This window comes from Ictidomys tridecemlineatus, chromosome 9 (genome assembly GCF_052094955.1).
Source record: "Ictidomys tridecemlineatus isolate mIctTri1 chromosome 9, mIctTri1.hap1, whole genome shotgun sequence".
In the NCBI taxonomy this organism is placed as follows: domain Eukaryota; kingdom Metazoa; phylum Chordata; class Mammalia; order Rodentia; family Sciuridae; genus Ictidomys; species Ictidomys tridecemlineatus.
In genome coordinates this window covers 112119409-112144022 of record NC_135485.1, presented here as the reverse complement: position 1 = coordinate 112144022, position 24614 = coordinate 112119409, and the positions used below count along the sequence as shown (strand labels likewise).

General features: G+C 37.5%; 1 protein-coding gene across 3 annotated transcripts in view; it reads right to left on the bottom strand.

Annotated features, from left to right (window-relative positions):
• Nucleotides 1-34: 34 nt before the first annotated feature.
• Nucleotides 35-24614, bottom strand: part of Gprin3 (GPRIN family member 3) — a 62742-nt gene continuing 38162 nt past the window's right edge. The window contains exons 1-2 of one of the 3 annotated variants that reach the window (XM_078021921.1): nt 14367-14389; nt 35-8795 (exon numbers count right to left, since the gene is read on the bottom strand). In XM_078021921.1, coding sequence (XP_077878047.1) covers nt 6382-8682 — 2301 coding nt within the window. In that variant the 5' untranslated portion in view covers nt 8683-8795; nt 14367-14389 and the 3' untranslated portion in view covers nt 35-6381. Of the gene's footprint in view, nt 8796-12483; nt 12505-14366; nt 14390-24614 lie in introns of those variants that run through there. The other 2 variants (XM_078021922.1, XM_021734705.3) reach the window with 2 other exon arrangements.

The window sequence follows — 24614 nt, the reverse complement described above, 5'->3', positions numbered from 1 at the left end:
TATGCCTACCTGACAAGAAGAGTCAGCCTTTAAATGGGATATGGCATGTTATTTATTTTTTTCTACACATAAAAATAGCAAGCCAATCACTTACAGACTGTATACACTTATGGAATGCACTGACATACCACAGCAGCAACGCCATTATGCACAACATATTGTTCACACATTAGTACAGCAGAGATAAATACATTGAGAAATTTAGTAATTGCTAAGAGATATTTTTTTTTGAGTTGTCAGGTCATACTGACCTCTTTCAACCTCGAGAGAAAGGTATCTCTAGATGCCCTTAGAGTCAGAAACAGTCTCTCCTCTCTTCCTGGGATTGAGGAGTAAGATCATAATACTGCAATCTCCAGATTTACCAGCATCATTTTAAGACATGATAGAAAACAATTTGCTCATAAGATGTGGTTGAAAATAAATGCTAAGGAATCTAAACTAAAATCATTAAGGATACTGATTAATATGAGTAAATCCCTTCTACTCATTTTCTATAGTTTGCTCTACACATAGCCTTTACTGTTATTAAAAGCAGTGATAGGAATCTGAAAGAATTAACTGTTAAAAAGGTTTTTTTTTCCTAAAGAAGAGACGATTTAATTTTTAAAGTAACAAAGAGCAATACTAGCAATAATGTCAAAAAGTAAGCTATAATTTTCTCCCCAGAAATAAATTGATGACATCTCCACATATTAAAAAATCAAGAAAGAAGTTAGTATTTTTATCCCATTTAATTTTCCCTAACATACTTAAATCAGTAGGGTATCTCTTATAATTATCACCTTATTGGTTGATTACCAGTATCTTTTTCCAAAGAAAAAATATGTGATTTTAATACTTTTTTTTTTTTTTGCAGCCAATTAATCTTTTGAACTTCAACCCAGAAAGACACTTGAAGAATTGGTATTTAGAGATAACCATCTGGAGCATCATTTTCTGTAAGGCATTATTTGTGGCCCCTTTGGATACAGGTCCTCATGTTTTAGTGACTTTACATCTGGGAACCCATTTTTCATAGCTAAGATGGGCGATCCTCTGGGCAGAGTTGACAAAATTGCTTTTGAACGTGCTAGGGTCCAGGAAGAGGAATTACCATAAGTTTATCCCCTTCACATGACAGAAGTTTCTGGATGGCGTTGTCTTGAGTTTTAAGACAGCAAACCTTTTAGTGGCTCCTCTTCTCTCTTGGCTGGCATGAAAACAGACATATTGCCTGTGTCTCTACTTATGCTCACTAATGCTACACCTCTTTATGGAATTCCCAAACAAGTTTACTCAACAAGAAAGCAGAAATTATGCCTTCATTTCTTTTATCCTCTGGGTTATAGTCAAGTCTTTGTAGAGCAAACCATAGTTATATAACAGTGTGCCTGTAACAGATGCACTTGCTGGTATAACTGCCTCTTTTTGGCACATTATTGCTTGGCTTTAATTTCATATTCAACAGTCTTTATTCTCGTGATTAGTATCTGAGATATCTGTTAAAAAAAAAAACTGTAAATAACATCTTGTTGCACCATTCTGACCCTCAGAGTCATTTCACCAAATCCCATGGTTATTTGAATGTCTTTTATATTATCATCACCTTAATTTTCCCAGTAGCCCAAAAGTAATATTTCAGGACTCTTTGTTGTTTCCATCTACACATATATACAGGTGTATTGGATTTACTTTGAGAGAGGTTATTTGGTTGTGGCAAGTGAGTAGTTTAGCTGGTGAGTATTCACAGTTAAAAGTAGCTGTGATGACCTCTGGCAGATGTCACTGATTACTTGTGAGACAGAATTTTTCCAATCTCAGTTCATCCTTATTTATATCCTTGGTCATTGCTTATTCAATTTCTGTAGCCAAGGAGAAAACTTTTTTTTCCCCCCCAAGATCAGGATAAAGTTCATAGAAATTTGTTTCAGTATTTATAAGACTATTTTTTTCCCTTTTGCAAAAGTGTTCAAAATTGTGTTGTTATTCTTAAGCCCATGTGTCTGCACAGATGACATTTGTAATTACTGAGCCAGTTGCAGAATTTCATTAAGGAGGATACAGTTACAGGATGGACAGGAGATTCAGTAAACTGCCTGTTATTTGCCAGGTGGCAGCAGCTAACCTACATTTGGAGAGAATCAACCCAAAGGGCTACATATGACATTGAGAAACACTGCTCACAGAAAACAAAATGCTCAGATGAATGGGAAAAGCAAAAGTTGGAGTGGATGTGGAGACTTCTGATTCACTGGGTAGACAAAACAAGGGCTGGACAAGGTGATCCGCTCACTCATCTCAGATGCTGCTGAGCTCACTGTGTTATCACAGAAGGAAACTCACAAGCTTCGTTTCTCAAACACCACTCAGGACAAAGGAGGAGAGAGTACACAGCTTCATCTCCATGGAGCATTGTGGAGAATTAGTCAATCAGGCAGGTACGAGGTCTATACAAGTCTACAGGTGCCCAATTTTCAATAAGCACACACGCACACAAGTACACACACATATATATGCAAACCTATCCTAATATATTATTTTTCTTTATACTGGTTCTGGAAAAGTTCACAAGGAATATGGTGAATTCCGTGGTACCAGAGGTGGACAATTTCTTTAATACTTGCACAATATGTAGGAGGAAAAAAAGACAATAATTCCTCACATTTTGGCAACAAAACAGTAATAGAGTGAATATAGCAAAGGCCAGACAAGTTACATTAACAGCACATTGTATATATCCTCTGTAAACAAATTTTAAAGTCACTGTTTATTCTATTCTTGGTGTTATATATGTACAACCATTCCCAGCATGGCAGAAATTCCCTAAAATGAAAGGAATAATATTAGTATAAGCTAGGAATAGTAAAATCTCAATACTTTGGGATACAACCAAATGACAATTTCTTCTTTTGCTTTTTCCCTTAAGGTTGCAAGATTTGGTTTCAAAATCTAACCTGTAGGGTTTATGTTACATATATGTACTCAGTCCTATTTATTTCAATTTTTATGTTTAACTTATAACATGGAGAATATTTGTACCCCGAATAATGAGTATCAGATGATTCTCAAGACTAAAAAATTATCAAAGGTCAAATTATATTCAATATAGTGGAATTTATAAGGTAGAAAACATAGTAATCCATTTTACCAACACTTCATTTTGGACACAAACAAAAAGGTTTCTGGTTAACCTCTACTTAAAAATATTCAACTTATGCTACTAATTCAAAACAGAAAGGTTAATCAGGATTTTATTGTATATAAAGTAGCTAGTCTGTGGCATCAAAAGCCAGTAATTCAAAAAGACATGATTAGAAAGGCATTCAAGATAAACATGTGGCAGTGAAGCAATGCTATTTTTCTTATGATAATAAACCTAGAAAAATTAATACTTAAATAAAAATTCTAGTGTTCATTTGGTAAGTGGTATAACATCTTCACACTTTAAATGTTGAATGACCTGCCAGACACTAAGTTCTAACTCACTTCTTTTATTACTGGCTTAGGGATATTTTCTATTTCTCAATTGAATAAAATATTTCCTCTCTAAAAATCTAAAAGTAGAGTGTATTAAAATGGACAAATCACATTAAAAGAAATTAAGGACAAACACAAACAACTTTTAACTCAGTGGGTATCATGCAGGTGAAGCAAGGAATGATTGAGCAAGTTTAAAGTCCACCAGGATTATATTATATTTCAACTTCCTTTGTTGAATGAATCCAAGACATCCCAAATGACATACTAAATACCTAATTCTGTGTCACAGACTGATGTAAGGAAGAATCTCAAACATGGTTTTATTTTGAGAGTAGCTTAGGGTAGGTACTAAAATGTAAAAAACACTATCTTAAATAGCCTCCCATCTCATATATCTATTTGATGACATATTCCTGTTACTGTTTCTAAAAGCTGCTAGTTCTATAAAATTTGATAAGAACAAAACAAACAAGGTTTTGAACTATCTTATGACCATTTGTAGAGTGTTGAGAAATCAAGAATTTAGTTCTAGCACCAAAGAAAACCAAACTTACTACAGCAAACATTTTTGATTAAAGTTTTAGTTTGAGAGGCACAACTACAATACCAAATTGAGTGGTTCTGATTAACAATGTGTGACAAATACCAATGTTTTTCTCTTAGATCTCTGCTTCATCTCATTATTTATAAATCGTGTGGTTACTCTAATCTCATGAAAGTAAATATTATTGCCGGATTTTGAATTTTTCTTCTCTCCTATGTTAATACAGGAACAGCCTGTTCTAGCCACTTCACAGCAGAGGATTACCTGGGGCCCACCTATCTGGAGTAGGTGCTGTTGACAGCTGCTCCTGTGTGCACAGGGTGTACTCTGTGTATACACAGCAAAGTGTGCCATCATGTGATAGAAATGGCCAGTGAGAAAGAGGAGACAGAATAGTTGTGGCCAAGTTATCTGAGACAAATAGGTGCTTAAGTCCAGAAGAGAGAATTTTAGACTTAATCTCTAATCATTAAATGTAATTTGATGATAATTTCTACTTTAGATAGTGTTCTTAAAAGAGGCCAATGAGTAAGAAACTAAAAAATGTGCCTTATTAAAAAATTCATCATAAGTTCCAAGCATAACAACTGTAATTACCATTCTCAGGCTCCAAGAAGGCTGTCACTGTGGTCTTCTTATGCAGGCTGTATATACGGCTAAATTGCTTTGAAAGAAATCAAAGCTTTTTAGTAATTTAGTTAGTTCCCAGTGTAGGTTGCACACAGGGTAGAGTTTAGGTATGATTTTTCCCCCCTCATGTTCAGAACCTGCAAAGAAGAATTAAATTGAAATAAGCTAAAACAGATAATGGGAATTGACTGTACCAATGGTATTTGAAGAAAATTGCATGGTCAAATATTCTTTTTTTTGTCTCATCTGGGGAATGAGTTTAGAGAAGGCAACCAGTACCACTCCAACATCTAGCAGTCAAATTTTCTAAGGGCAAGATGGAGGCCCTATGATGAATCCAGGAAGGGAAGGGTTCCTAGGGCCTTGACTAATGCATTCTTCTTTCCATTAGTCAAAGAAAGCAGCTGCTGGTGGCCTCTGGCCAGTGTCTTGGAGGATGCCCCTATGTTTCAGGGATACCCTCCTCTTCTAGAGAGGAGTGAGTGCTGAGCTCAGATAGATGCCAATGTTCTCAAGGAATATCCTACTCCAAACTCAAACCATGCTTACATTGACCTCTTTTTTTGTTGGCTTTGAAGGTTGAGATATGATGGTATTTCTCTTAAAATCAAAAGTATAAAAAAGTTACCTATTTTTTTTTTTTACTCCAGATGATAAACAGGTGATATTTGTCTACATGTAAGAGAACTTCTGTTCCCTTTGGTGTTGACCACATTTGCTGTTAGAAACTACTGAACCAAATCAAAAGAAAGCCAAAAATTTTATGCTGTTTACATGAATACAGATGAAACATGTAGTTTTTGTTACTTAAAGGCTCTTCCTTTTATCAACACAGATAAAACAGATTTTGGTAATCTGCTATTTATAATTCCTTTCCAGAACCTTATAATTCAGTAGAATATCACTGGAGAACTTCTGTATCACATAAAATTTACTATTATCTCTCATGTGATGACTCTTCTCAAGAATCTAGTTCCATATGCCTCCTTTAGGGTAAGAAAATATGAATTCAATTTGGTTAGCCTCACAGAGATGCACCTTGCCTTCTGTGCAGGAACATGTGTATATGTAAGTCCATGTTGGATGTAATTGGACAGTATTCATATCTAAAGCCTTAGCTAATTCTCCTCACATAACTTATATTTTCTAAAAGCTATACAAGGTGTATGAAAAGGGCTATCTGCAGATGTTTTCAAATACAAATTCATATTTGGTATTTTACATATGTAAAAATTTTGTCTCAAATTTTTACATTACGGTTCTTATTACCTACTTAGATTTTGTGTGGTAACAGCATTCTTATTTCAATAGGACTAGAAATCATAACGTTTTTGCTAATAGTGTTTTTGCTATTTTTAATATAAAGTAGGGATTTTAATGCAAATACCATCATGTGATACACATTGAGGCAGTAATACAAAATGACGCATGTATAATGGTATTGTTATTTCTATAAGCAATGTCATAGTTTAAAAAAAAACAGTGAATATGATTTCCACTTAATTAGGGTTGCAAATCTGCAGTGAAGCTTGCTTCTCTTGTTCTTTCTTTCCCATTGAAATGGCATCTTTATTTATGAACCCTCCAGGGATCCCACGATTTTTAATAGCAATTTCCTATAGTTAATACTTGCTTTTTCTTCTTGGTCTCTCAGAAAACAACTTAGGCTTTGACATAGACAGACACATATGATACCATATGTGCATACGCGGACCCCCACCCCCCACCTCCATAGGTGTCCCCTTTCAATCTAACACAGAAGAAGGGGCAGGGCGAACACAGCAGTTGGGGCGACGGAAGTTCTGCAGCATGGACTGGAAAACGCTGTGCTGCCTCCCTTTCAGCTTCTTATTGGAGGAAGTGTCTGAGGAAATGGATCTCCGGGTCTGGTCGCTTTGCGTTTTGATTAATTTCTCATGTTCCCGAATTTGTCTCTGTAAGTGGTTCTGGATGGCGATCCCCAGGGACTCCGGGTCCAGGGAAGCCCCGTACACTTCCCAGGTCATGCCCTGCTCGTCCCACACCACGTCCTTGACCCGCTTGGACTGCTTCAGCTGGAGTTTGGCCTCTGTGCTTAGCTGCTTTTTCTTCTCTCCCGGTGTGAGCCCCACCTGAGCAGCAGCTGCTGTCACGTTCAACTCCTTGAGGAACTCGCTGACCCGGCTGGCCCGGCGAGGGCTGGCTTTGACCGAGCGAGAAGGGGTCCTCTTGCCAGAACCTGGGCTGGAGTCCCCCATGGCGTCCGGGGGTAGGCTCAGGCTGGTGGCTGTCTTGCTCTGTCGGTTTTCCTCTGAGACGCCCTCCTGGTTCTTTCTGTTTGGGGAGGGTATGGGATTGGCAGCTGATCCGGAGCCTCCGTTTTCTTGAGCTTTGGGATTGAGCAGTAGGGTTTTGGCATCTAGAGCATCGGTGCCCGCAGGCTCCTTTTCTTTTACTATCGGAGGAGACTTGTACTTTGTCTCCTTTGGACCTCCTTTACTAGTGGCCTCCAAACTCCTGGACTGGTCCTCTTTGCTCTCAGGGCTGCAGGAGTCCGATCGTTTGTAGTCTGGATCAGTCTTGTGATCAGATGTCTTGGCTTCAGAGGTCCCCAGTTCCTGGTTTATTCTAGACTGACTACCTGCACTGCTAGAAATCTGGTCAATGGAGCTAGCTTTCAGGGAGCTGAAATTAGCATCTGAAAGCTGTCTAGAGGTTGACTCTTCCCTCAATGGAGTCTCTCCTGCTGGTCTCCCATCTTCTTTACAAGTCTCCTGGGCCTGACTGCAGGCCCTGCTGATGGGTGAGGTCTTCAGGATCTGCTCTGGTAGGCTTACTCCTTTAAATTCCCCTTGGAAAGCTGTAGAGACAGGTGCAGCTGTCTGGATGTGCACCTGAGCCATGATGCCACAGCCCTGCCCTGCCTCCTGGGGGGCTTGTATCCTGTTAGAGAGCTCCAACACGTGGCTGCCAGTGCCACTTCCCTGGCAAAGGACACGCAGCTGCTCTTGATGTTCCAAGCACTCAGCAGCAGGGGTTTCCTTTAAGAAAGCCGCCAGGATGCTGGGGCTAGTGGAGACCGATCTGCTTTCCACGCTGGCCACCGCCTGCACCTCGGCATCTTGACGAACCTTGCTGGGGGCCTCCTTGATCTCACTTTCAGCTTGGTTGGTCATGGTACTGGCTTCTTTGAACCTCGACACCTGTTGTGTTGGCCGCAGTGCCTTCTCTGGATCTAGTGTACGTGATGAAACTTCTCTAGCGAGATGGGATAGCTGAGGTGTCCCAGATGATGTACCTTGGGTGTCTGAGGCAGTGGCAGATGGTTGTTTGTTCTCTGAACATCCATCTTCTCTTGCTGGAGGCTCACAGGACCTCGTTGCGGAGTGGCAGATGGCTTGCTGCCTGTCCCCTTCAGGCCCACCTGCAGGAGGGGAAGAATGACTGAACACCTCGGCTGCTGTGCTCTGTACCATTCCCTGAATCGTTGCTTGAGAAGGAAAATCACAGGATGCCTGATCTTTGCTGCTGCCACAGGTGCCCCCTGCAGGACAATTTGACTTCTCCGTTTGGGCTCCATTCAAGGTTCTCGGAGATTTCACCAAGGAATCTTCAGGTTCTGATGAGGCGCTGGCATTGGGCCGATCACCTGGGATGGCCTGGTGGGTGTGCTGATTGGCTGGCATTGTAAATGGTCTGTGTACAAGATCCTTTGCTGCCGTAGGGCTCGGGGCTGGTGCTGTGGGCTCTCTGCTTTCCAGCAGTTGGGGATCTCCAGGAGAATTGTGTGTGGGAGATGCTTTCTCCACCTCATTGAAGACACCAGGAGCAGACATGTCTGGTTGGGTGGTCTCATGCTCACAAGCCTGCATCATGGCCTCAGCAGCAGTGCTGGGGCTGAGGCTTGGTTCTGCAGGGGCACTTGCCAGGCCATTGGTATTCTTTCCCGGTTGAGCTGGTCGGCACTGAGATAAGGAAGCCTGCAGCTCTCCTTGAGCCTCCTCTTTTAAAGAAGCTGCAATCAGGGAAGTTTTAGTGGATCTCAGAGGATCAGGTACAGTCCCCATGGAATTTCTTTCCAAAAACACGCCAGAGCTCTCCCTTGGGTGGTGTTCCTGCTGGAGGCAGTGGGAGTTCAGAGTGAAGACACAGTCAGAGATGATTCCTCCGAAGAATCAGCCTGGGGATCAAGGAAACAGTACTGTTAATACAGCACATCATTTAAGTACTAACAGTGTACACAATTGCCATTTTTATAAGATCACATAAGCACATTGGCCTTTTCTTCTTATATCTGTGGCTGTAAAAATAGACCTTGGAAAGAAAGATTTTGACAAAAATGTTTTAACTTTATAAATATTATTTTGGTACTTTAGCTTCTACTTGTACCCAAACGCTTTCTAGAAAATAGGTTTTTAGTGTAAGTACTTACATCTGATAACTACTTTAAAAGTCATTTGTATAATCTAATTTGCCAGAGATCAGAAAATTGTGTAAAGCTACTATAATTATATCAGCAAGTATTGAAATAAGCCCAAACTTTATATCTGAGATAGAATATCAAGAAATAGATCAAAATGTAAATTTGAATTTAATATATGCCAAAAAGCATATATTTTGATTTAGTGGCAAAAGGATACACTACTTAATAGAAGGTGCTGATAAACTGCTTATTCATCTGGAAGAAAAAAAGAGTTTTTATCTTATAGCAATTATAAAAATAAATTGTATATAAATGGATCAGAGTTTAAAATAAATAAATAAATTAAAATTTGTAAGAAAATCTAGAATTCATCAATATAGGGATAGGACAGTTGGTTATTTTTAGACAAGGCAGAAACAATAAGATAAAATATAAATATAGGTGACTAAAATTCAAAACTTTTGCATGATAAAAGATGATAGATTTGAGAATTTGTTAGATTATATAATATAGCAAAAGGTTTTAAAAATTAAAAGGAGACCAAATAATCTGTTGGAAAAAGTTGGGTAAGGAATATGAAAACACAAATGAGAAGATAAGAAATCCAAATAACCAAGAAGCTTATAAAAGGATGATCTAATTCATTTTCGATCAAATAAATGCAGATAAATTAATGAGATTTTCTTTTATGCCAACTGCACTTGGAAAAACTTAAAAAAAAACCCAAACCAAAAATAGTATTATAATACAGTGAGACCTGGGGAGATGTAGGGAAAGCAAGTATTTTTACTAATTTTAAGTGAAAGTTTTAAGGGTATTGCTATAGCTTTTTTTAAGGAAGCAGTTTAGTTTTTAAAACTAAAAATGCACACGTCTTTGATCCTGTGATACAATCTCTATCAAAAGAAATAAAAACACCAGTCTATAAAGAGATAGGGATAAGTAGGTTTGTTTGTTTATTTATTTATTTTTGGTACTGGGGATTGAGCCAAGGGGCACTTAGCCACTAAGCAACATCCCCAGCCATTAAAAAAAAAAAAAAATTTAAACTGAGTCTTTCTAAGATGCTTACGGCCTCTCTAAGTTGCTCGGGCTGGCTTTGAACCTGTGATCCTTCTGTCTCAGTCTCCCAAGCTGCTGGGATTGCAAGGGTGTACCACTGTGCCCAGCAGGATAAGTGTGTTTATTCAAATGCTGTTTGTAGAAGAAAAAACTGGAAACATGAGTGAGGGAATGGTAATTTGTAACGAATAACAGGTGCCTACCTTAAAGTACTAAGCAACAATCAAAACAAGTTAACTGATTACGTTCTAACTTTTCACTTGGGGAGGATTTTCCCAAGATATGGGTACATGAGAAACGTAAGGTACAAAAAAGGGCACATATATTTTTATTTCTGTAAAAACAATTACCTAAGACACTTCATCTGCATGTACATGCACACACACACATACAGAAGGTTGTATGTGATTATATAGATTCTAAAAAAATTTAGAATGAGACATATCACTTATTTATTAAATGAAGGAGGAGCGATGAGTTAGGTACAGGGAGGGATGATGGAGGTCCCCAAAGTGGGAAAGTGATGAATTTTTTAAAACCTATCTGATATAACCTGGGGTATATGCTTATGTAAAATTATATATACATTTATGTGTAAACATTTTTAGAAAGGATAATTTGATATTAAGGCATGCGGATAAAGCCACGGGTCAGAAATTAGTTTAATATTATCTCTATCACTAAAAGGCTATGTTACCTCAGACTAATCACTTAATCTCTCTGGGTCCCAAATTAATTCATTGGCAAAGTGGATTATAAGCTTTCTAAGGGCTTTTCCAATTCCAGCATTCAAAGTTCCTTCTTCTTTGCATGTGATTGATGATACATTAAACAATCTTAATTTGGGCTGCGAAGTATCAAAAGAAGGCAAAGTCCTATCTTGTTTGGCTCAGATTTTGAAAGTACGAAATTTTATTTTTGATTCAATGCTATTTGACTGATCTTGTATTGTATGAAATCTAATGATAAATCAAACATTTTCTTCTGCAAACTAGTTTATCTTGTAACATCATTATTCATATTAATGGACTAAATATTTTTTCCATTGTTGGTCTTGACTGCTTTCTGCTCATTCAAACTACTCTTCTAGGTTTCTATTCCACTTCTCCTTTCTCTAGTTTTCTATTCATTTTCTGTACCCCAAGCCACTTTCCCTTTCTCTCTCTTTTGCATCTGTGTTGATCATTTGTTTCCTCCTACTGTTAGCTTTCCTTATCCTAAAAAGCCCACTGATTCTTCAAGATCCCACTTGAACCCCATTTCTTTTCTGAAGTTCTGTAAAGGCTTCAAATCAAAGATTTTATTTTTCAGAAACTCCTACAAGTCGGTCAGCTTGTTCTTCGTCTTGTGATTATATGTTCTGTTTTTGTACCATTCTTATCTATTTAAGTGTCCTATTTCTCCACAAATATTAAAAAGCCCCAGGAAGGCAGGGAGATGCTTATTGATTCTTTTCTGCTTACTCCACAGGATACAGTGCAGGGTTTTGTGCATAAAAAGTTGTTAATTGATCCTGTTTTCCTCTAAAATGGTCATTATTAAAAGCCCTGTTAAACTCCAAAGTAACAGGAAATATTTAGCCATGACATAAAATATTAATGGAACCACAATTAAAAGGAATAATATTTTTGGAAGTAAGAAAGTGGTAGTATCTTATTTATTTTAAGTTTTGTATCTGGAATTCAAGTTTAGACAATTTAAACCAAGAACACCGGACACCTGCTATGAAAAGTTGGTAGTTCTCATAAAGCCAAGGGTATAGCCTGTCTCCTATGTTACATGGCCGGAGCCCAGAAATCCTGTTTGCCAAATAGGACTGTAAAATAGAAACAGCACAAAGTTCAGCAACTGAAAATGAAAAGACTTTGATGAGATGACTTCATAAAATCCTCAGTCATTGTGTTTGCTTCCATTTCCCACACACAGCTGAGCGTGTTAGTTTAACTTTGCAAGGGCGTTTTCTTTCATTTGCTTTGCTAATAGAGATTAAATGATCCATCAATTTAAGAATCAAGAAACAAAGTCCAGATTGCTTGCCTCACACCTCTTAACTTGAAATCTATTGATTTATTAGTAGATAAGAAGTCATCACTGGTCTCAAACGTAGCTGCTAATGGAATCATTGCAGCATCTGTATGAGTCCAGGAGACACTCTTCTATGTTCCAAAACTACTTCTCTCTCCTTTTCCCTCCCACACCAAATAGGTAAAATCTACCTTTCCCTTGGAGCAGACACACCAAATAATTAAAAGGAATTATATGGTGGTTCAGAGTGAGGAGTATACAGCTTTATTGTCAACTAGACTCCATTAAAAATTAGATTTAATGACTTTAAAGAATAAGGTTGGGGGCTGGGTTTTAGCCCCTGTGGTAGAGTGCTTACCTTGCATGCATGAGGCCCTGGGTTCCATCATCAGCATGACATAAAAATAAATAAAAATAAAAAACAAATAAAAATAAAGATATTGTAAAGAAAAAAAAATAAGGTTGCAAACAGGTAGCCTCCAGACTAAATAAATTTCTTCGATAAGGGTGTGCATGTGTGTGTGTGTGTGTGTGTGTGTCCTAGATGGTTTTTCCTTCCCTTTCTTTTCCTTCTGAACTGAAGTGATCTTGCATAAAAATACAGATTTTTCCCTGTGTGCTTCTATTTCAAAATTTCAAACTTTGCATCTCTAAATGGAAACAACTAGATGGCACTGAGAAGGGCCTCTTGATGGGCATAGACACTCCAAGTGGCCCATGTCCCCCCAGGATCCTGCTTTGCTCATTAATATTAGGAAAGTCCTATGTGCAGCTGAGTTTGTTCCCTAAGGGTATTGACAGAGTAGACTTCCCTGTCTGATGTCCATTCAGTCCCCTAAGGGCAGTTTGAATTGGAGCTCAAGAACACAAACTTGGGGAGGCTCCCCTGAGTTGGAGTACTAGTTCCACTACCCAGCTTTATCTCTGCGGGCTTGCATAAGTAACCTTCCAGGGAACAGTTTCATCTATTAATTAAAGATAATGATGATAATACTGCCTCAATGCATTTTCATGAGAAACAGGCTTAGCATTTAGAAGAAATAGCATCTTGGCACATAGCATGCACTATGTAAGTGTTACCCTCTTTTAAAAACCTCAATATTTAAGCGTTGTTCTGTATTAAAGAAGAAATTATTTGGATATATGTTAAAACAGAAAAAGGAAGACTTTAATCAGGTCTCTCACAATTAATGTCAAGATGATCACAATAGGGGAGAGAGAGAATGGGCTCAAATCCAAATATGATAAGAATATGTAGGTATTTTATAGCCAAAGAACAGTTTGAGGGGGTTCATGGACAGAAAATTACTAAGATGAAACATTAAGGGTAGGGGCAGTTTTATGGATTGTATAACAAGTTTCTTGGTGAAGGTAGACCAGCTGATCAGGTATCTGTGATGAGGGATTCTAAGTTGGTTTAGCAGGGCTCTGCAAGAATATCCTGAAGCCCACAGTTGAAACAGAGTAACAGGAGGGCTCAGAGGAGTCTGACTAAAGTTTGGTCTAGGAGACAGTCTTTGTCACCTGCAGCAACTAATAGGATTTTCTTATAAGGTTGTCTGTAGCCTTACAAATCCTTCCCAAATTAGGCAAAAATCACACAGAATCTCCAGGTATCTCAAAGTGAGTCTGTATTTAAGTAAAGGGAACTGTGTTTTCAATAGCACAGTCCTTTGATGTTTCTGTCCTTAAATTGTGAGAAAAGATATAAAGCATTGCTCTGACAACACAGCCAGACTGCAGGGTAAACATTATCTACCTTTTATAGAGAAGGAAACTGAGGCTCAGAGATGATACCTGATAATTCCTGTTGAACTGAATTCTAATGAATATTCATGTTGGGGCCCTTTTTATTATCTATAACTATAGAAAGAAGAGGAAGAAAAAAGAATACACACACACACACACACACACACACACACAGAAGAGGAAGCATTTTTTTTTCAGATGGTTCACAGCCCAGGGGTAGCCTAGCTGGTGTTAACACAAATTACAGAGCCATTCATAACTGGTCACCTTATGCAATGCCAAGTTTACTGAAAATTGACACCACCAGTCTATGCCACACAGCCTGTTTTCATAACAGGCACCTACACTAATAAGACAGGCAGCAGGGAGTCTCAGCCCTTTGTGACTTCCTGCAAAGGGTGCTGGCAGGAATGGAGAGTGTCTCAGTGGCCCAGACCAGCAGGATACTGATGTACTGTAGGTCAAGGGGATACTACTGTGAACAGCAATTACCTTTTCCCACTGCAGAACTGCTGCATTGCTAGAACAAGGGCAGGCTTGTTCTAGCAGTCTCTGAAATGGTGTCATGTCTTCTTACGTGACACTGAGGCAGTGTTGCAGGGGCCTCAGTTAAGCACATCCATCACTACCCATCAGACAGCAGATATTAGTCTTCAGGTGACTGATGCAAAGACCCTTTGGAAAAGAGTGAGGCAAGAAGTGAGACTACTAAGCCTCAAGAGAAGGACAAAGACAAAAGGTCATCTGGCATCCTTTTCAATCTGTCTTCTGCTCCCTTTAACAGGAAGGATTTTCTCCTGCATTGGCATTTCAGTCCAGCAGATCCTGCCAGTGCATGACTTTAAGGAGAGGTGATCCAATCCCAAGAAATACACAGGTTGGGAGGAACAGTTCCTTCTTTCCTTAAAAAGGTCATACCCTGGCACTAACAGCACTAAATGCCAAATGCACTTTCCTAAGACATTGGCTGAAAAATGGTTTCTTTCCTTCCATTTGTGGCTAAAGCAAATCTGAAGGTCTGAAAGAGGCTGCTCTGCCTGGTGCCACTAACAGTGGCAGGTGCGCTTTCAATTAAAATCTTCACTATAACAAGAGAGTCATGAGAAATGTATTGTATCTTTTCTCTCAATAGATTTCTTTTGTTCAACAATTTCCAGAAAAATAAGAACATGGCCTGGTCTTTCATTGGAATACAGTAGGACTGGATTAAAAGCAGGAAGTTAAAATAAGGCTTCAGGAATCATGAAGATACCAAATAATCCATTTTTGTCAAATGCAATTCCAACAGACATTTTCTATGATTTGGAGCAGCTAGATCTTATGTGTTGCTTCCTATATTCCACACTGTTCTCTGTGAAACTCATTGCTCAGAACAATTCTATTCTAGCTGTTGAGAATGCACAGCCTTTAAACCATGTTACCAGTTCAAGCTAATAAAGACAAATTAAGAATAGAGAAATTTCTTCTCTTCAAACTGATTAATCTCATTCGGACTTTTTTTTCCCTTTTCTTTTCTTTTTTCTTTGTGGTGCTGGGGATCAAACCCAGGACCTTGTGCATGCAAGGCAAGCACACTACCAAAGGAGCTATATTCCCATCCATGATTTGGACATTTGAGGGTTCCAGATACTTCTGAGAAGCTGAATAAAACTATAAAACCTCTCTCAAGGAACACACATTTGTGAGTACACATACACATATTTGCAGATAATTTTAATACCTTTTTTCAAGGCATCAGAAAAATGTCATAGAATGGAATTTATTTTCCTCAAAGAGATATGATAGAGCTTAAGTGAAATAGTATATGTTAAACAAGTTTCATGATGCTTAGAATATGAGAGATAAAATGATGAATTATCATTTTTAAACATTTTTATTTTGGTACAGTTTACCTGTGAAGGCAGGAACTATGTGATATAGTTTATGTAGTCCATTTTCAGTGGTTCAATGTTTAAATAAGTTTACTATGTGTTCTCACAAGCCTCAACTTAAAGACTATCATTTGAAGAAGTGACAGCTAACTTACAAATTAACACAATCATGAGTCCTCTTCTGTTTTGTACAAGTAAAACATATATATATATATTTGGCAACCTTTTCAGGAAAATCAAAAACATTCTGATTCTAGTAACCTTGAGAAATTAATCTCTTAATTTTCCTGTGGAGATAATTCACAGATAAATATAAATTTGGTAATAAAAATTCGTAGAGTAAGTTTTTTTTTCTTATATATGAACTCTTCTTGAGATAGCTAAGCCATTTAAGTTTTTTTATTTTTTGCCTTCTCTAATCAACCTGGCTCCTTTCATCTACTTGGTTTGCCTAACAGATATTCAAATCTGAATGTTTCTCTCTCTCTCTCTCTCTCTCTCTTTCTCTCTCTCTCTCTCTCTCTCTCTCTCTAATCTCAGCTTCGATGGACTTCAATTGCAAGCTTATTTTAATTGCAAAGAGCAGGTAACAGGATCTCAGGGCTAAATGATGGTTAAATAACAAGCTAATAGAAGTAAACTAAGTTATGTGCATTTTAAAATCTCATGTTAGATAGGATCAAAGCTGCTCTGCATCCCAATTTTCTGTAGGATATATTTAGTACCAGTAACATACCACTCAGCCTTACAGACAAATATTCTTGACTTGCTTGTTCCTCTGTGACCTCCTTGATCCTGCTGCTTTTCTCCCTGGCTGTCTCCCCACCCCCAAGTCCCCAACCATCCAGGTTCTGCCCCAACTGCTCCCCTTCTGGCAAAGGCATCTTCCAACTGCAGAGGTGAGCACCTAAGTGGGAGACCCCTGCTAACCCAGTAGCAGGCTGATCGCTTATTAATGATTTCTGTTTTTAGCTCATGTCAAGCACCAGCGAGGAGTCTCTCTTCTGGTTCCCACGCTCGGGTCTTTAATCATGTTGAACGATGGCAAAGTGTCTACTGGCAATGTTTGCGACGATGGAAATAGATGTGAAAAAGGAGCTATACACGGAGCTGATCCATTGGGGTTGCTCTGCTCTTGGGGAACACAGAAGCCTCAGAAAAAGCAAAGTTATGAAATCCATCTCTCAGGTCTTTCAGTTTATTCTGCTCCTGTGCTGCTTTTCTGTTGTTTGTGTCTGAGCGAATCTGGGGTGCTCTGCTCCTGAAAATCAATGTTTTTTTTTTTTTCCCCCTGGGGTCAGAACCTTTGGGTTTGGCCAGTGAAGTGTGTATGTGTGTGTATGTGTGTGTGTGTGTGTGTGTGTGAGAGAGAGAGAGAGAGAGAGAGAGAGAGAGAGAATGAGAATCAACAAATCTGTCACTCTCTATAAGACACTAAATCAGGTATCACAAGTAGATAAAAAGTTTTGCTTTTTGCCCTTAAGGAGATTTCAATCCAACGGAGGAGTCAAGACAAATTCAATCAGAAGCTGTAAGTGATCGAGACTGTATATAATTAAGTGGCTTAATACTGTGATAATAGGCTACACTTTATAGACATTTGAACCAGGGAAAAGACCGATATTTCTAATTCAATTGACATTTCCTGACACAACTATTCTGTGGGACAGAAGAAAATTGCCCATGTAAGTTTAGAGAAAAATGGACATTTGAAATTAAGAGAATGCAAGTAAGGGTAAAGAAAAAAGGTCTTTGATTAAAAATAAAATAATTTCTTAAGTCACATTGAAACAATTAGGAAATACTCTTAACATCCACTCATTTAATAAGCTAAATGCCTTTTTTTTTTGTGCTAGCCATTTAGAAATATAAGTAAGATCAATGTAACTCATGTTTTTGAGGAGTTCATGCTTCCTGAAAATCATTACATAGAACTGAAGTGTTGTAAGAGGAAAAAAAACACAAAAGAAAAAGAAAAATGGAAAACAAAAATATACCCCAATGCACTACGGAAGTAGATTCTTCATTTTATTTAACAAGTAAGTTAGACTAGAGAATCCTAAGCTTTGTAAAATGTATCTAATGTGATCAGTAGAAAGTAGACATTTATCTAGGATAGAGTTTCTCACCTTGCCACTACTGACATTTTGAACTCCGTAGTCCTTTGTAGAGAGGAAAAGAAGGAGATATTGTCCTCCCCTGGAGGATGTCAGCAGCATCCCTAGACTCTACTCACTAGATGCCAGTAGCACCCTCACCTCCACTTGGGACCATCAAAAATATCTCCAGATTGTGTCAAATGTCTGCTGGGGATAAACTTGTTCCTTGTTGAGAACCACTGATCCAGAAGGGCAGGAGAGTTAACTTAGATGGAAAGAAATTTCCTTAGAATGAATACCTGTGAATAATCTCCAAAATACATTTTAAATACAATAACAACAACTGAAACAAAACCTAATAATAATAAAAACCCTCAATATACAGAGAAATATAGTTTTTTACTGTCTATATTAAAAAGGGGAAAATGAGCATCTCTGCTGAATATACAGGAAATATTTCTGCAAGGATAAATATGATACTGTCATCAGAGAAGTGGATTCACGAGGGATATTATAAGTGGAAGGCTTTTTTGCTCTATATGCCTTTGTGTGTTTTGAATTATAAAGTATGAATGTATTACCTATTCAAAAAGGATGAAAAATTTAAAAGTCAGTTCTCTTCACACAGGGAAAACTTAACATCCATGTACTCTTGAGTTTTTTTCTATTAGTGACAATGGATTTGCACTGCCCAGTTCTCCAATCCTCTGGTTTTTGTGGTGAAGGTCAACCTGACCATGAAGCTAGTTAAAGGAAACCATAATTTCCATGTTCCAGCTTGGTTATCTACAAGTTCCCAGCTAGGTAATGTTAGTATTTTTCAAAATCAACAGCCAAGAAATGTTTTTAGACGGATGTCTGCTAGGCCACAAAATAAAGGTCTTAAATTACTTTTCCCAGACTTTCTGACTCCTGTTTATCAGTTAATTTTTCCCCTCTCCCTCACTTTCCTATTCCTGGGAGCTCTTGCAGTTAGTCTTTGAATTATACACCCCTCAGATAGTAAATCCAAAGATGACCTAAAGTCAAACTCTATGATGTTGGATCAAAACATCAGCGGAAATGATTAAGAAAAAAATTTCATTTATTTTTATTTTTCTGTCCATATTTTGGGAACTGATTAAATGTCAAGATGTTAAATCTGAAAAACATATTTTAATTGCCTGTTATTAAATCCACCTGTTTTGTTTATCCCAGGCTTAACTGAATTATACTAACATAATAGGTTTCATTCAGTCAGTTATGAAAACTTATCCCATTTCTCGCCAATGTCAGTTTTATAAAATAAACATGCAAATGCTACTTCTTTGTGTAAAAATTCTAATGGCTTCCCATTGCCCATAAAATATGGCACATATATGTTATCAGTTTATATCATGTCCTCACTATCTGACCCATTTCTTTTTCAAGATTGCTATCATTTCTGTCATTTGTCAGACCCTGTATGTTATTTACTTATGACAAGCTTCAAAGGATTGTTGTCTTTGTACAGATGAGGAAACTGAGGCTGAGAGAAATTCAGCTCACCAAATGCACACACAGTTAGTAAGTGGAAAATTTGGAATTCAAAACCAGGTGAGTCTCATTTCCAAAGAAGTCCTTCCAGACCAGGCTACAGCTAAATTGCAAGTCCTTTGACCTCCACTCTGTTACTTCCGAAGCCAGCTGTGCTCAATTGTTATTCTGTTCTGTACCATTTTTCATCAAAACATTAACCCACTTTTTGTATTATACATTGACAGTCTTTCCCTGCTGGAATGTGGGCTCTGAGTGGCAACACTTTTGTCATTCTTGTTCATTGATGTACCCCGAGCACCTACATCAGTGAACAGCCCACAGTATGGCTCCCAGCAGACAGGCACTGAATGGGAGAATGCTGTCTTTTCATTTTGGCTTGCCTTCACAGTGTGCCACAGTTTCTATGAGTTTCACTTAACTTTTACTAATTACATTTGAGGATAGATTCCCCCCACCCCCCGCAGGGCACATCTATAGGTGAGATAGCCATATACCCTGGATGTTTTAGAAATAATTGTTCCAAATTTTGACTTATATTGCCACAATAGTTATTCTTATATTATCCTCAATTTTAATTTAAGGAGATATGGTTTTAATATATGTCAGTGTTCTTTTGGGTACTGGCTAATTTAGATGATAAATTCTATTCCTCTAAAATTATCTGCTATGAAGACAGGAAATCTCTAATTCTTTTCCTGGATGGGGTAAATCTTATTTGGGGACTTGTACGGAACTGATTATACTACTTCTTTTTGATTAATATACATTGAAAAAGATTAATATATACATTCACTTTTAAAAAAAATACTAAAAATTAAATAATATCCTTTATAGATTGTCTTTCTAACTTAGGGAATACACATATCTGCCCAATGGTTCTTCTCTTAAACATAGATATATGTTATGATTTTGTACAAGGCTGTTAAAGTGTTATTTCATTTCCAGTAGCATTTCAGCTGATTCTTATTGGCCATGTTATTGTAGCCATGGTCTCCTTTCCTTCTCTCCCTTACTTCCCTCCCCCACCCCCAATATTTTTTGTTGGTGTAAACCAAATATAATTTATTTATGAATACTTTATAATAGATTATAAAATAAGAAAATAAATCAATATGCTATTTACGTGGCTTATTTTATACCACCGTAGTATACTTTGTAACTAAAATGGTAAGACACAAAGACTTTAACAAGATTCCTAGGTGAAGTAGATGTGCATGCAGTTGAGAATTATCATCTTATATAATAACATATTCAGGTGAACTAACACTAAACACTATATTTTTGCTTATTTAATTGATGAACATTAAAAAAAAATTCAATGACTTTAAGGGCAGGGTGAGACTGGCATTGCCAGTTCTACTTGTGGGAGTACAAATTGAGTGATGAAAAATAGCATAGACATCTATGTCCTTTGAGCCAACAATTCTACCTCTAGGAATTCAGTCCAAGAAAGTAAAGAAAATAACTGGTATGTGTATAATGAAGTTCATTGTACGGTTATATAGTAGAAACTTCCTAAATAACCTCCATCTACTGACTAGCTTTCCATCCCCAATGTCCAATTTACTGAGGAGACCACCACTCCTAGAACTCTGGCTGTTGGCAGACCCCTCTCGGAGGGCATGCCCAGCTCTGCTCCTGTCAATGCTGTATTTATTCACTAATTTTTAAATTTGTTCTAACTAGTTATACATGACAATAGAATGCATTTTGACACATCATACATATATGGAGTATAACTTCTCATTATTCTGGTTGTTCATAATGTAGAATCACATTGATATGTAATCCTATATGCATTTAAGATAATGATGTCCAATTCCTTCTACTGTCATTCCTACTCCCATGCCCCCCTTCACTCCACTCTGCCTAATCCAAAGTATCTCTGTTCTTCACTAGCCCCTCCCCTTATTGAGAATTAGCATCCACATTCATATATCATAGAAAACATTTGGCCTTTTGTTCTTTGGGATTGGCTTATATCGCTTAGCATGATATTCTCTAGTTCCATCCATTTACTGGCAAACGCCATAATTTCATTCTTCTTTAAGGCTGAGTAATATCCCATTGTATATACATACCACAATTTCTTTATCCATTCATCTGTTGAAGGGCACCTAGGTTGGCTCCATAGTTTAGCTATTGTAGTCACTAAATTTATTCACATCAGTTCTTTAGCCACCACATAATTTGGCTATTACTCTATTATATTAAAAGGATGAAACTTTGAGTGCAAAAAAACATTTTTGTTTCTTTGAAACTAAGTCAAAAGCTTTAGAAAAATTTGACAAAGGTGGGTCCTGAAAAAAAGTTATTGCTATTGAATTCAGGGTGAGGAGACAGTTATAAAAGATAAGACAATAATTGTAGATACTTAACACTCTTATTTTTAACCGGGACTGCTTTGTATTTCCATAATAAAGTGAAGTACAAAATTACTGAGGGTCCTATGAATTTATGTAGGGAAGATGTAACAAAGCTCCAAGCAGTGGGTCCATTCTCAAGAAGACATCTGGCCCTGTTTCAAAGGTTAGTGAATACTACAGTCAAAAGTTATAAGCTGAAAGAAAAATTTTAGGAATATTTGTATCATTTTTGTAATTTGTTTTTATTCCTTTTTGATAAATTATATTGGTTTAAGTTGTGATGTTATAGGCTACAAGAAATATATATCTAATATAATATGTAGAGAAAAGATATTTAGTATATTAGAAGGGAATATATTAAAATATTAATGGGTTAATAATATATGGTGGAATTATGGATGATTTTTAAAACTTTATTCTTTAGAATTTTAAAATCCTGGAAACAATCTTATTTCAATTATGTGAGATGTAACAAAAAATGTGAATAAGAGTAAGAATAAAGAAAGAAAATTACTATCAAATCTATGGCTCAGAGGTTTGTTATTTTAAAATCTACCTTAAATCTTTGAGTTTCCCATTGTGAATTCATGCAAATAGGGAAGGATGTTCTCTGGAGTTGTGCATTTAAGTTTTCTTTATCTCAAAGCACTTTCTGGATTTTCCAATATTACAACAGCTCTTTGTCTAAACCAGCTCTGTACCCGAGTTCCAATTATAAAATGAGACTCCATTAGAAATCTGGGGTTAAACCGGCCCAGCTAAGGTAGTCACGCTGCTTCCCAGTGTGTAGCCGGCTTTAGAAGATTTGCTGTGACCCTGATACAGAGGCATGTGATGGCCCTGGTTCAACAGCCTTTTCCAGGAGTTGCTTATCAGGGCTCTTTCTTGGTCCTTGACATTCTTTCCAGTGTAAGCCCCTGTCGGTTTCTGGCTTCTGGTTTAAGATAGATATCACAGTCATTCTCTTTTACTTGTGATTTTTTTTAATCTATAGTGAATACTACAGTCAAAAGTTATAAGCTGAAAGAAAAATCTTAGGAATATTTGTATCATTTTTTGTAATTCATTTTTACTCCCTTCTGGTAAAGTTTAAGTTGTGATGTTATAGGCTGCAAGAAATATATATCTAAAACAATAGGTAGAGAAAAGATATTTAGTAAAGATGTTAGAAGGGAGTACATTATGATATATTCCAACTATACAGGAGTGAGGACTTTAGAGGCAGCCACATAGAGAAAGGTGTAGACATGGGACAGAGATATACCACTTATTCTGGGCAGGGTGCACTGTCATGAAGTTTAAGTCTGAGGATTCATTAAAAGTATTTAGTAGATGCCTGATGTGCCTGAATTATCAAATTGGCTGCTATTTGTATACCCACTGATGCTGGGATACAGTTGCATAAAAGTGGCTACTACTGGGAAGTAAAAGCTGACATGTTAGAGTCACAATGGCTTTGTTAATGAATCTGGGCTTTCCTGAAAGGTAGTAGAAAACTACTAACAGTTTCTAACAGATCCGTGAAACAATTAGGAAGTTCCTGAAGGAAGCATATTTAAAGTTGGACTGACTAGTAGTGAAGAACCCACAATGGAGAGATCCTTTATGAGGATATTTCATACAAGAGGCTAGGAGAAATCCGTGAATATTGTTAGTAGGAATATAAAGATAAAAGAGATATGGAAACTACTGCAGAGGTGTCACAGGCATATAGGAAGCAAGGCTGGGGAAAAAAAGCAGAGATGATCCCAAGATTTCCAACCAAAGTGCTCAGGAGGTTGATGGAAAGATTGCCAAGATGATTGAGGCATTGGGAACAAGGTTAGACCAGAACCCATCCACAAGTGACTATGGCAAGGGTGGGTGAATGGCATGGACAGGGGAGTTTTGGCCAGTCTTATCTCTGCTATCATTCCACACCGCCTGACTCACATGAAAAAACGTTCAGTCTATTGAAAACAGTGACTATTGTGCTGTGCGGCTTCCCCTTCTAATTAGGTTGGTCCTGCAATTCCCTTCCATGTAGAAATTCTGGACATTCCACATAAGTGGTGAAAGATTGACTGGCAAGCCTGGAGAGGTCTCACACATCTGACTCTGTGCAACTCTTGCCCTTTCCACCATTGGTGACTTCATGAAGGTAGCTGGAAACTGGCTATGGTGGGAACACTTACACCATGGAAATTGGCAAATTATAAATCCAGGCACTCTTCCCACCCTAGAAAACCAGTTGTTGAATATTTATGTGTCTGTTGAGGAACTGGTTATAAAACCAAGAAAAACAGTGAAGTGTTACAAAAGCCTTTGAATGATTGTAAGGTAAAGTTTCAGAATATTAATTGGAAGGAGAAAAGGAAGACGCACCTATGATTTTGAGGCACACTGGATGTACATGGTTATCAAGGTCCAGAGAAGGTGGCATAACAAGATTTATTCATCAACTCAGAAAAGATCTACAGATATTTCTAGATTAGTCTTTGGTTCCTGAGGGTAAATTTTCTTCTGATTTTAAAAACAATATTTAATATTCTTGTACTTCAAAGATGACAATTGGACATGCTTATTGTTTCTCATTCTTCCTGAAGGAATGATCTGGCTGGATTTCTCTACCATTTAGATGAATAATTCATTTTAGTAATAATGTTTTTTTTCCAGCAGGCTAACATGCCGAATGTATGAAGCAATTATTAGAGAGAGAGCAAATCACCACCACAGTATATCATTAATCTTCTCTTGCAGCATACTTTTTTAGAACTAGATCTGTGTTAGTGTCTAACATCCCTTCCACAAACCTTACTAGTAAGCTTTCCTCTACTTTCTACAAAAAGCTATGAATTTTGCATTTACTCTTTTCATAATGAATCAATTCTAAGATATAATCCCTGA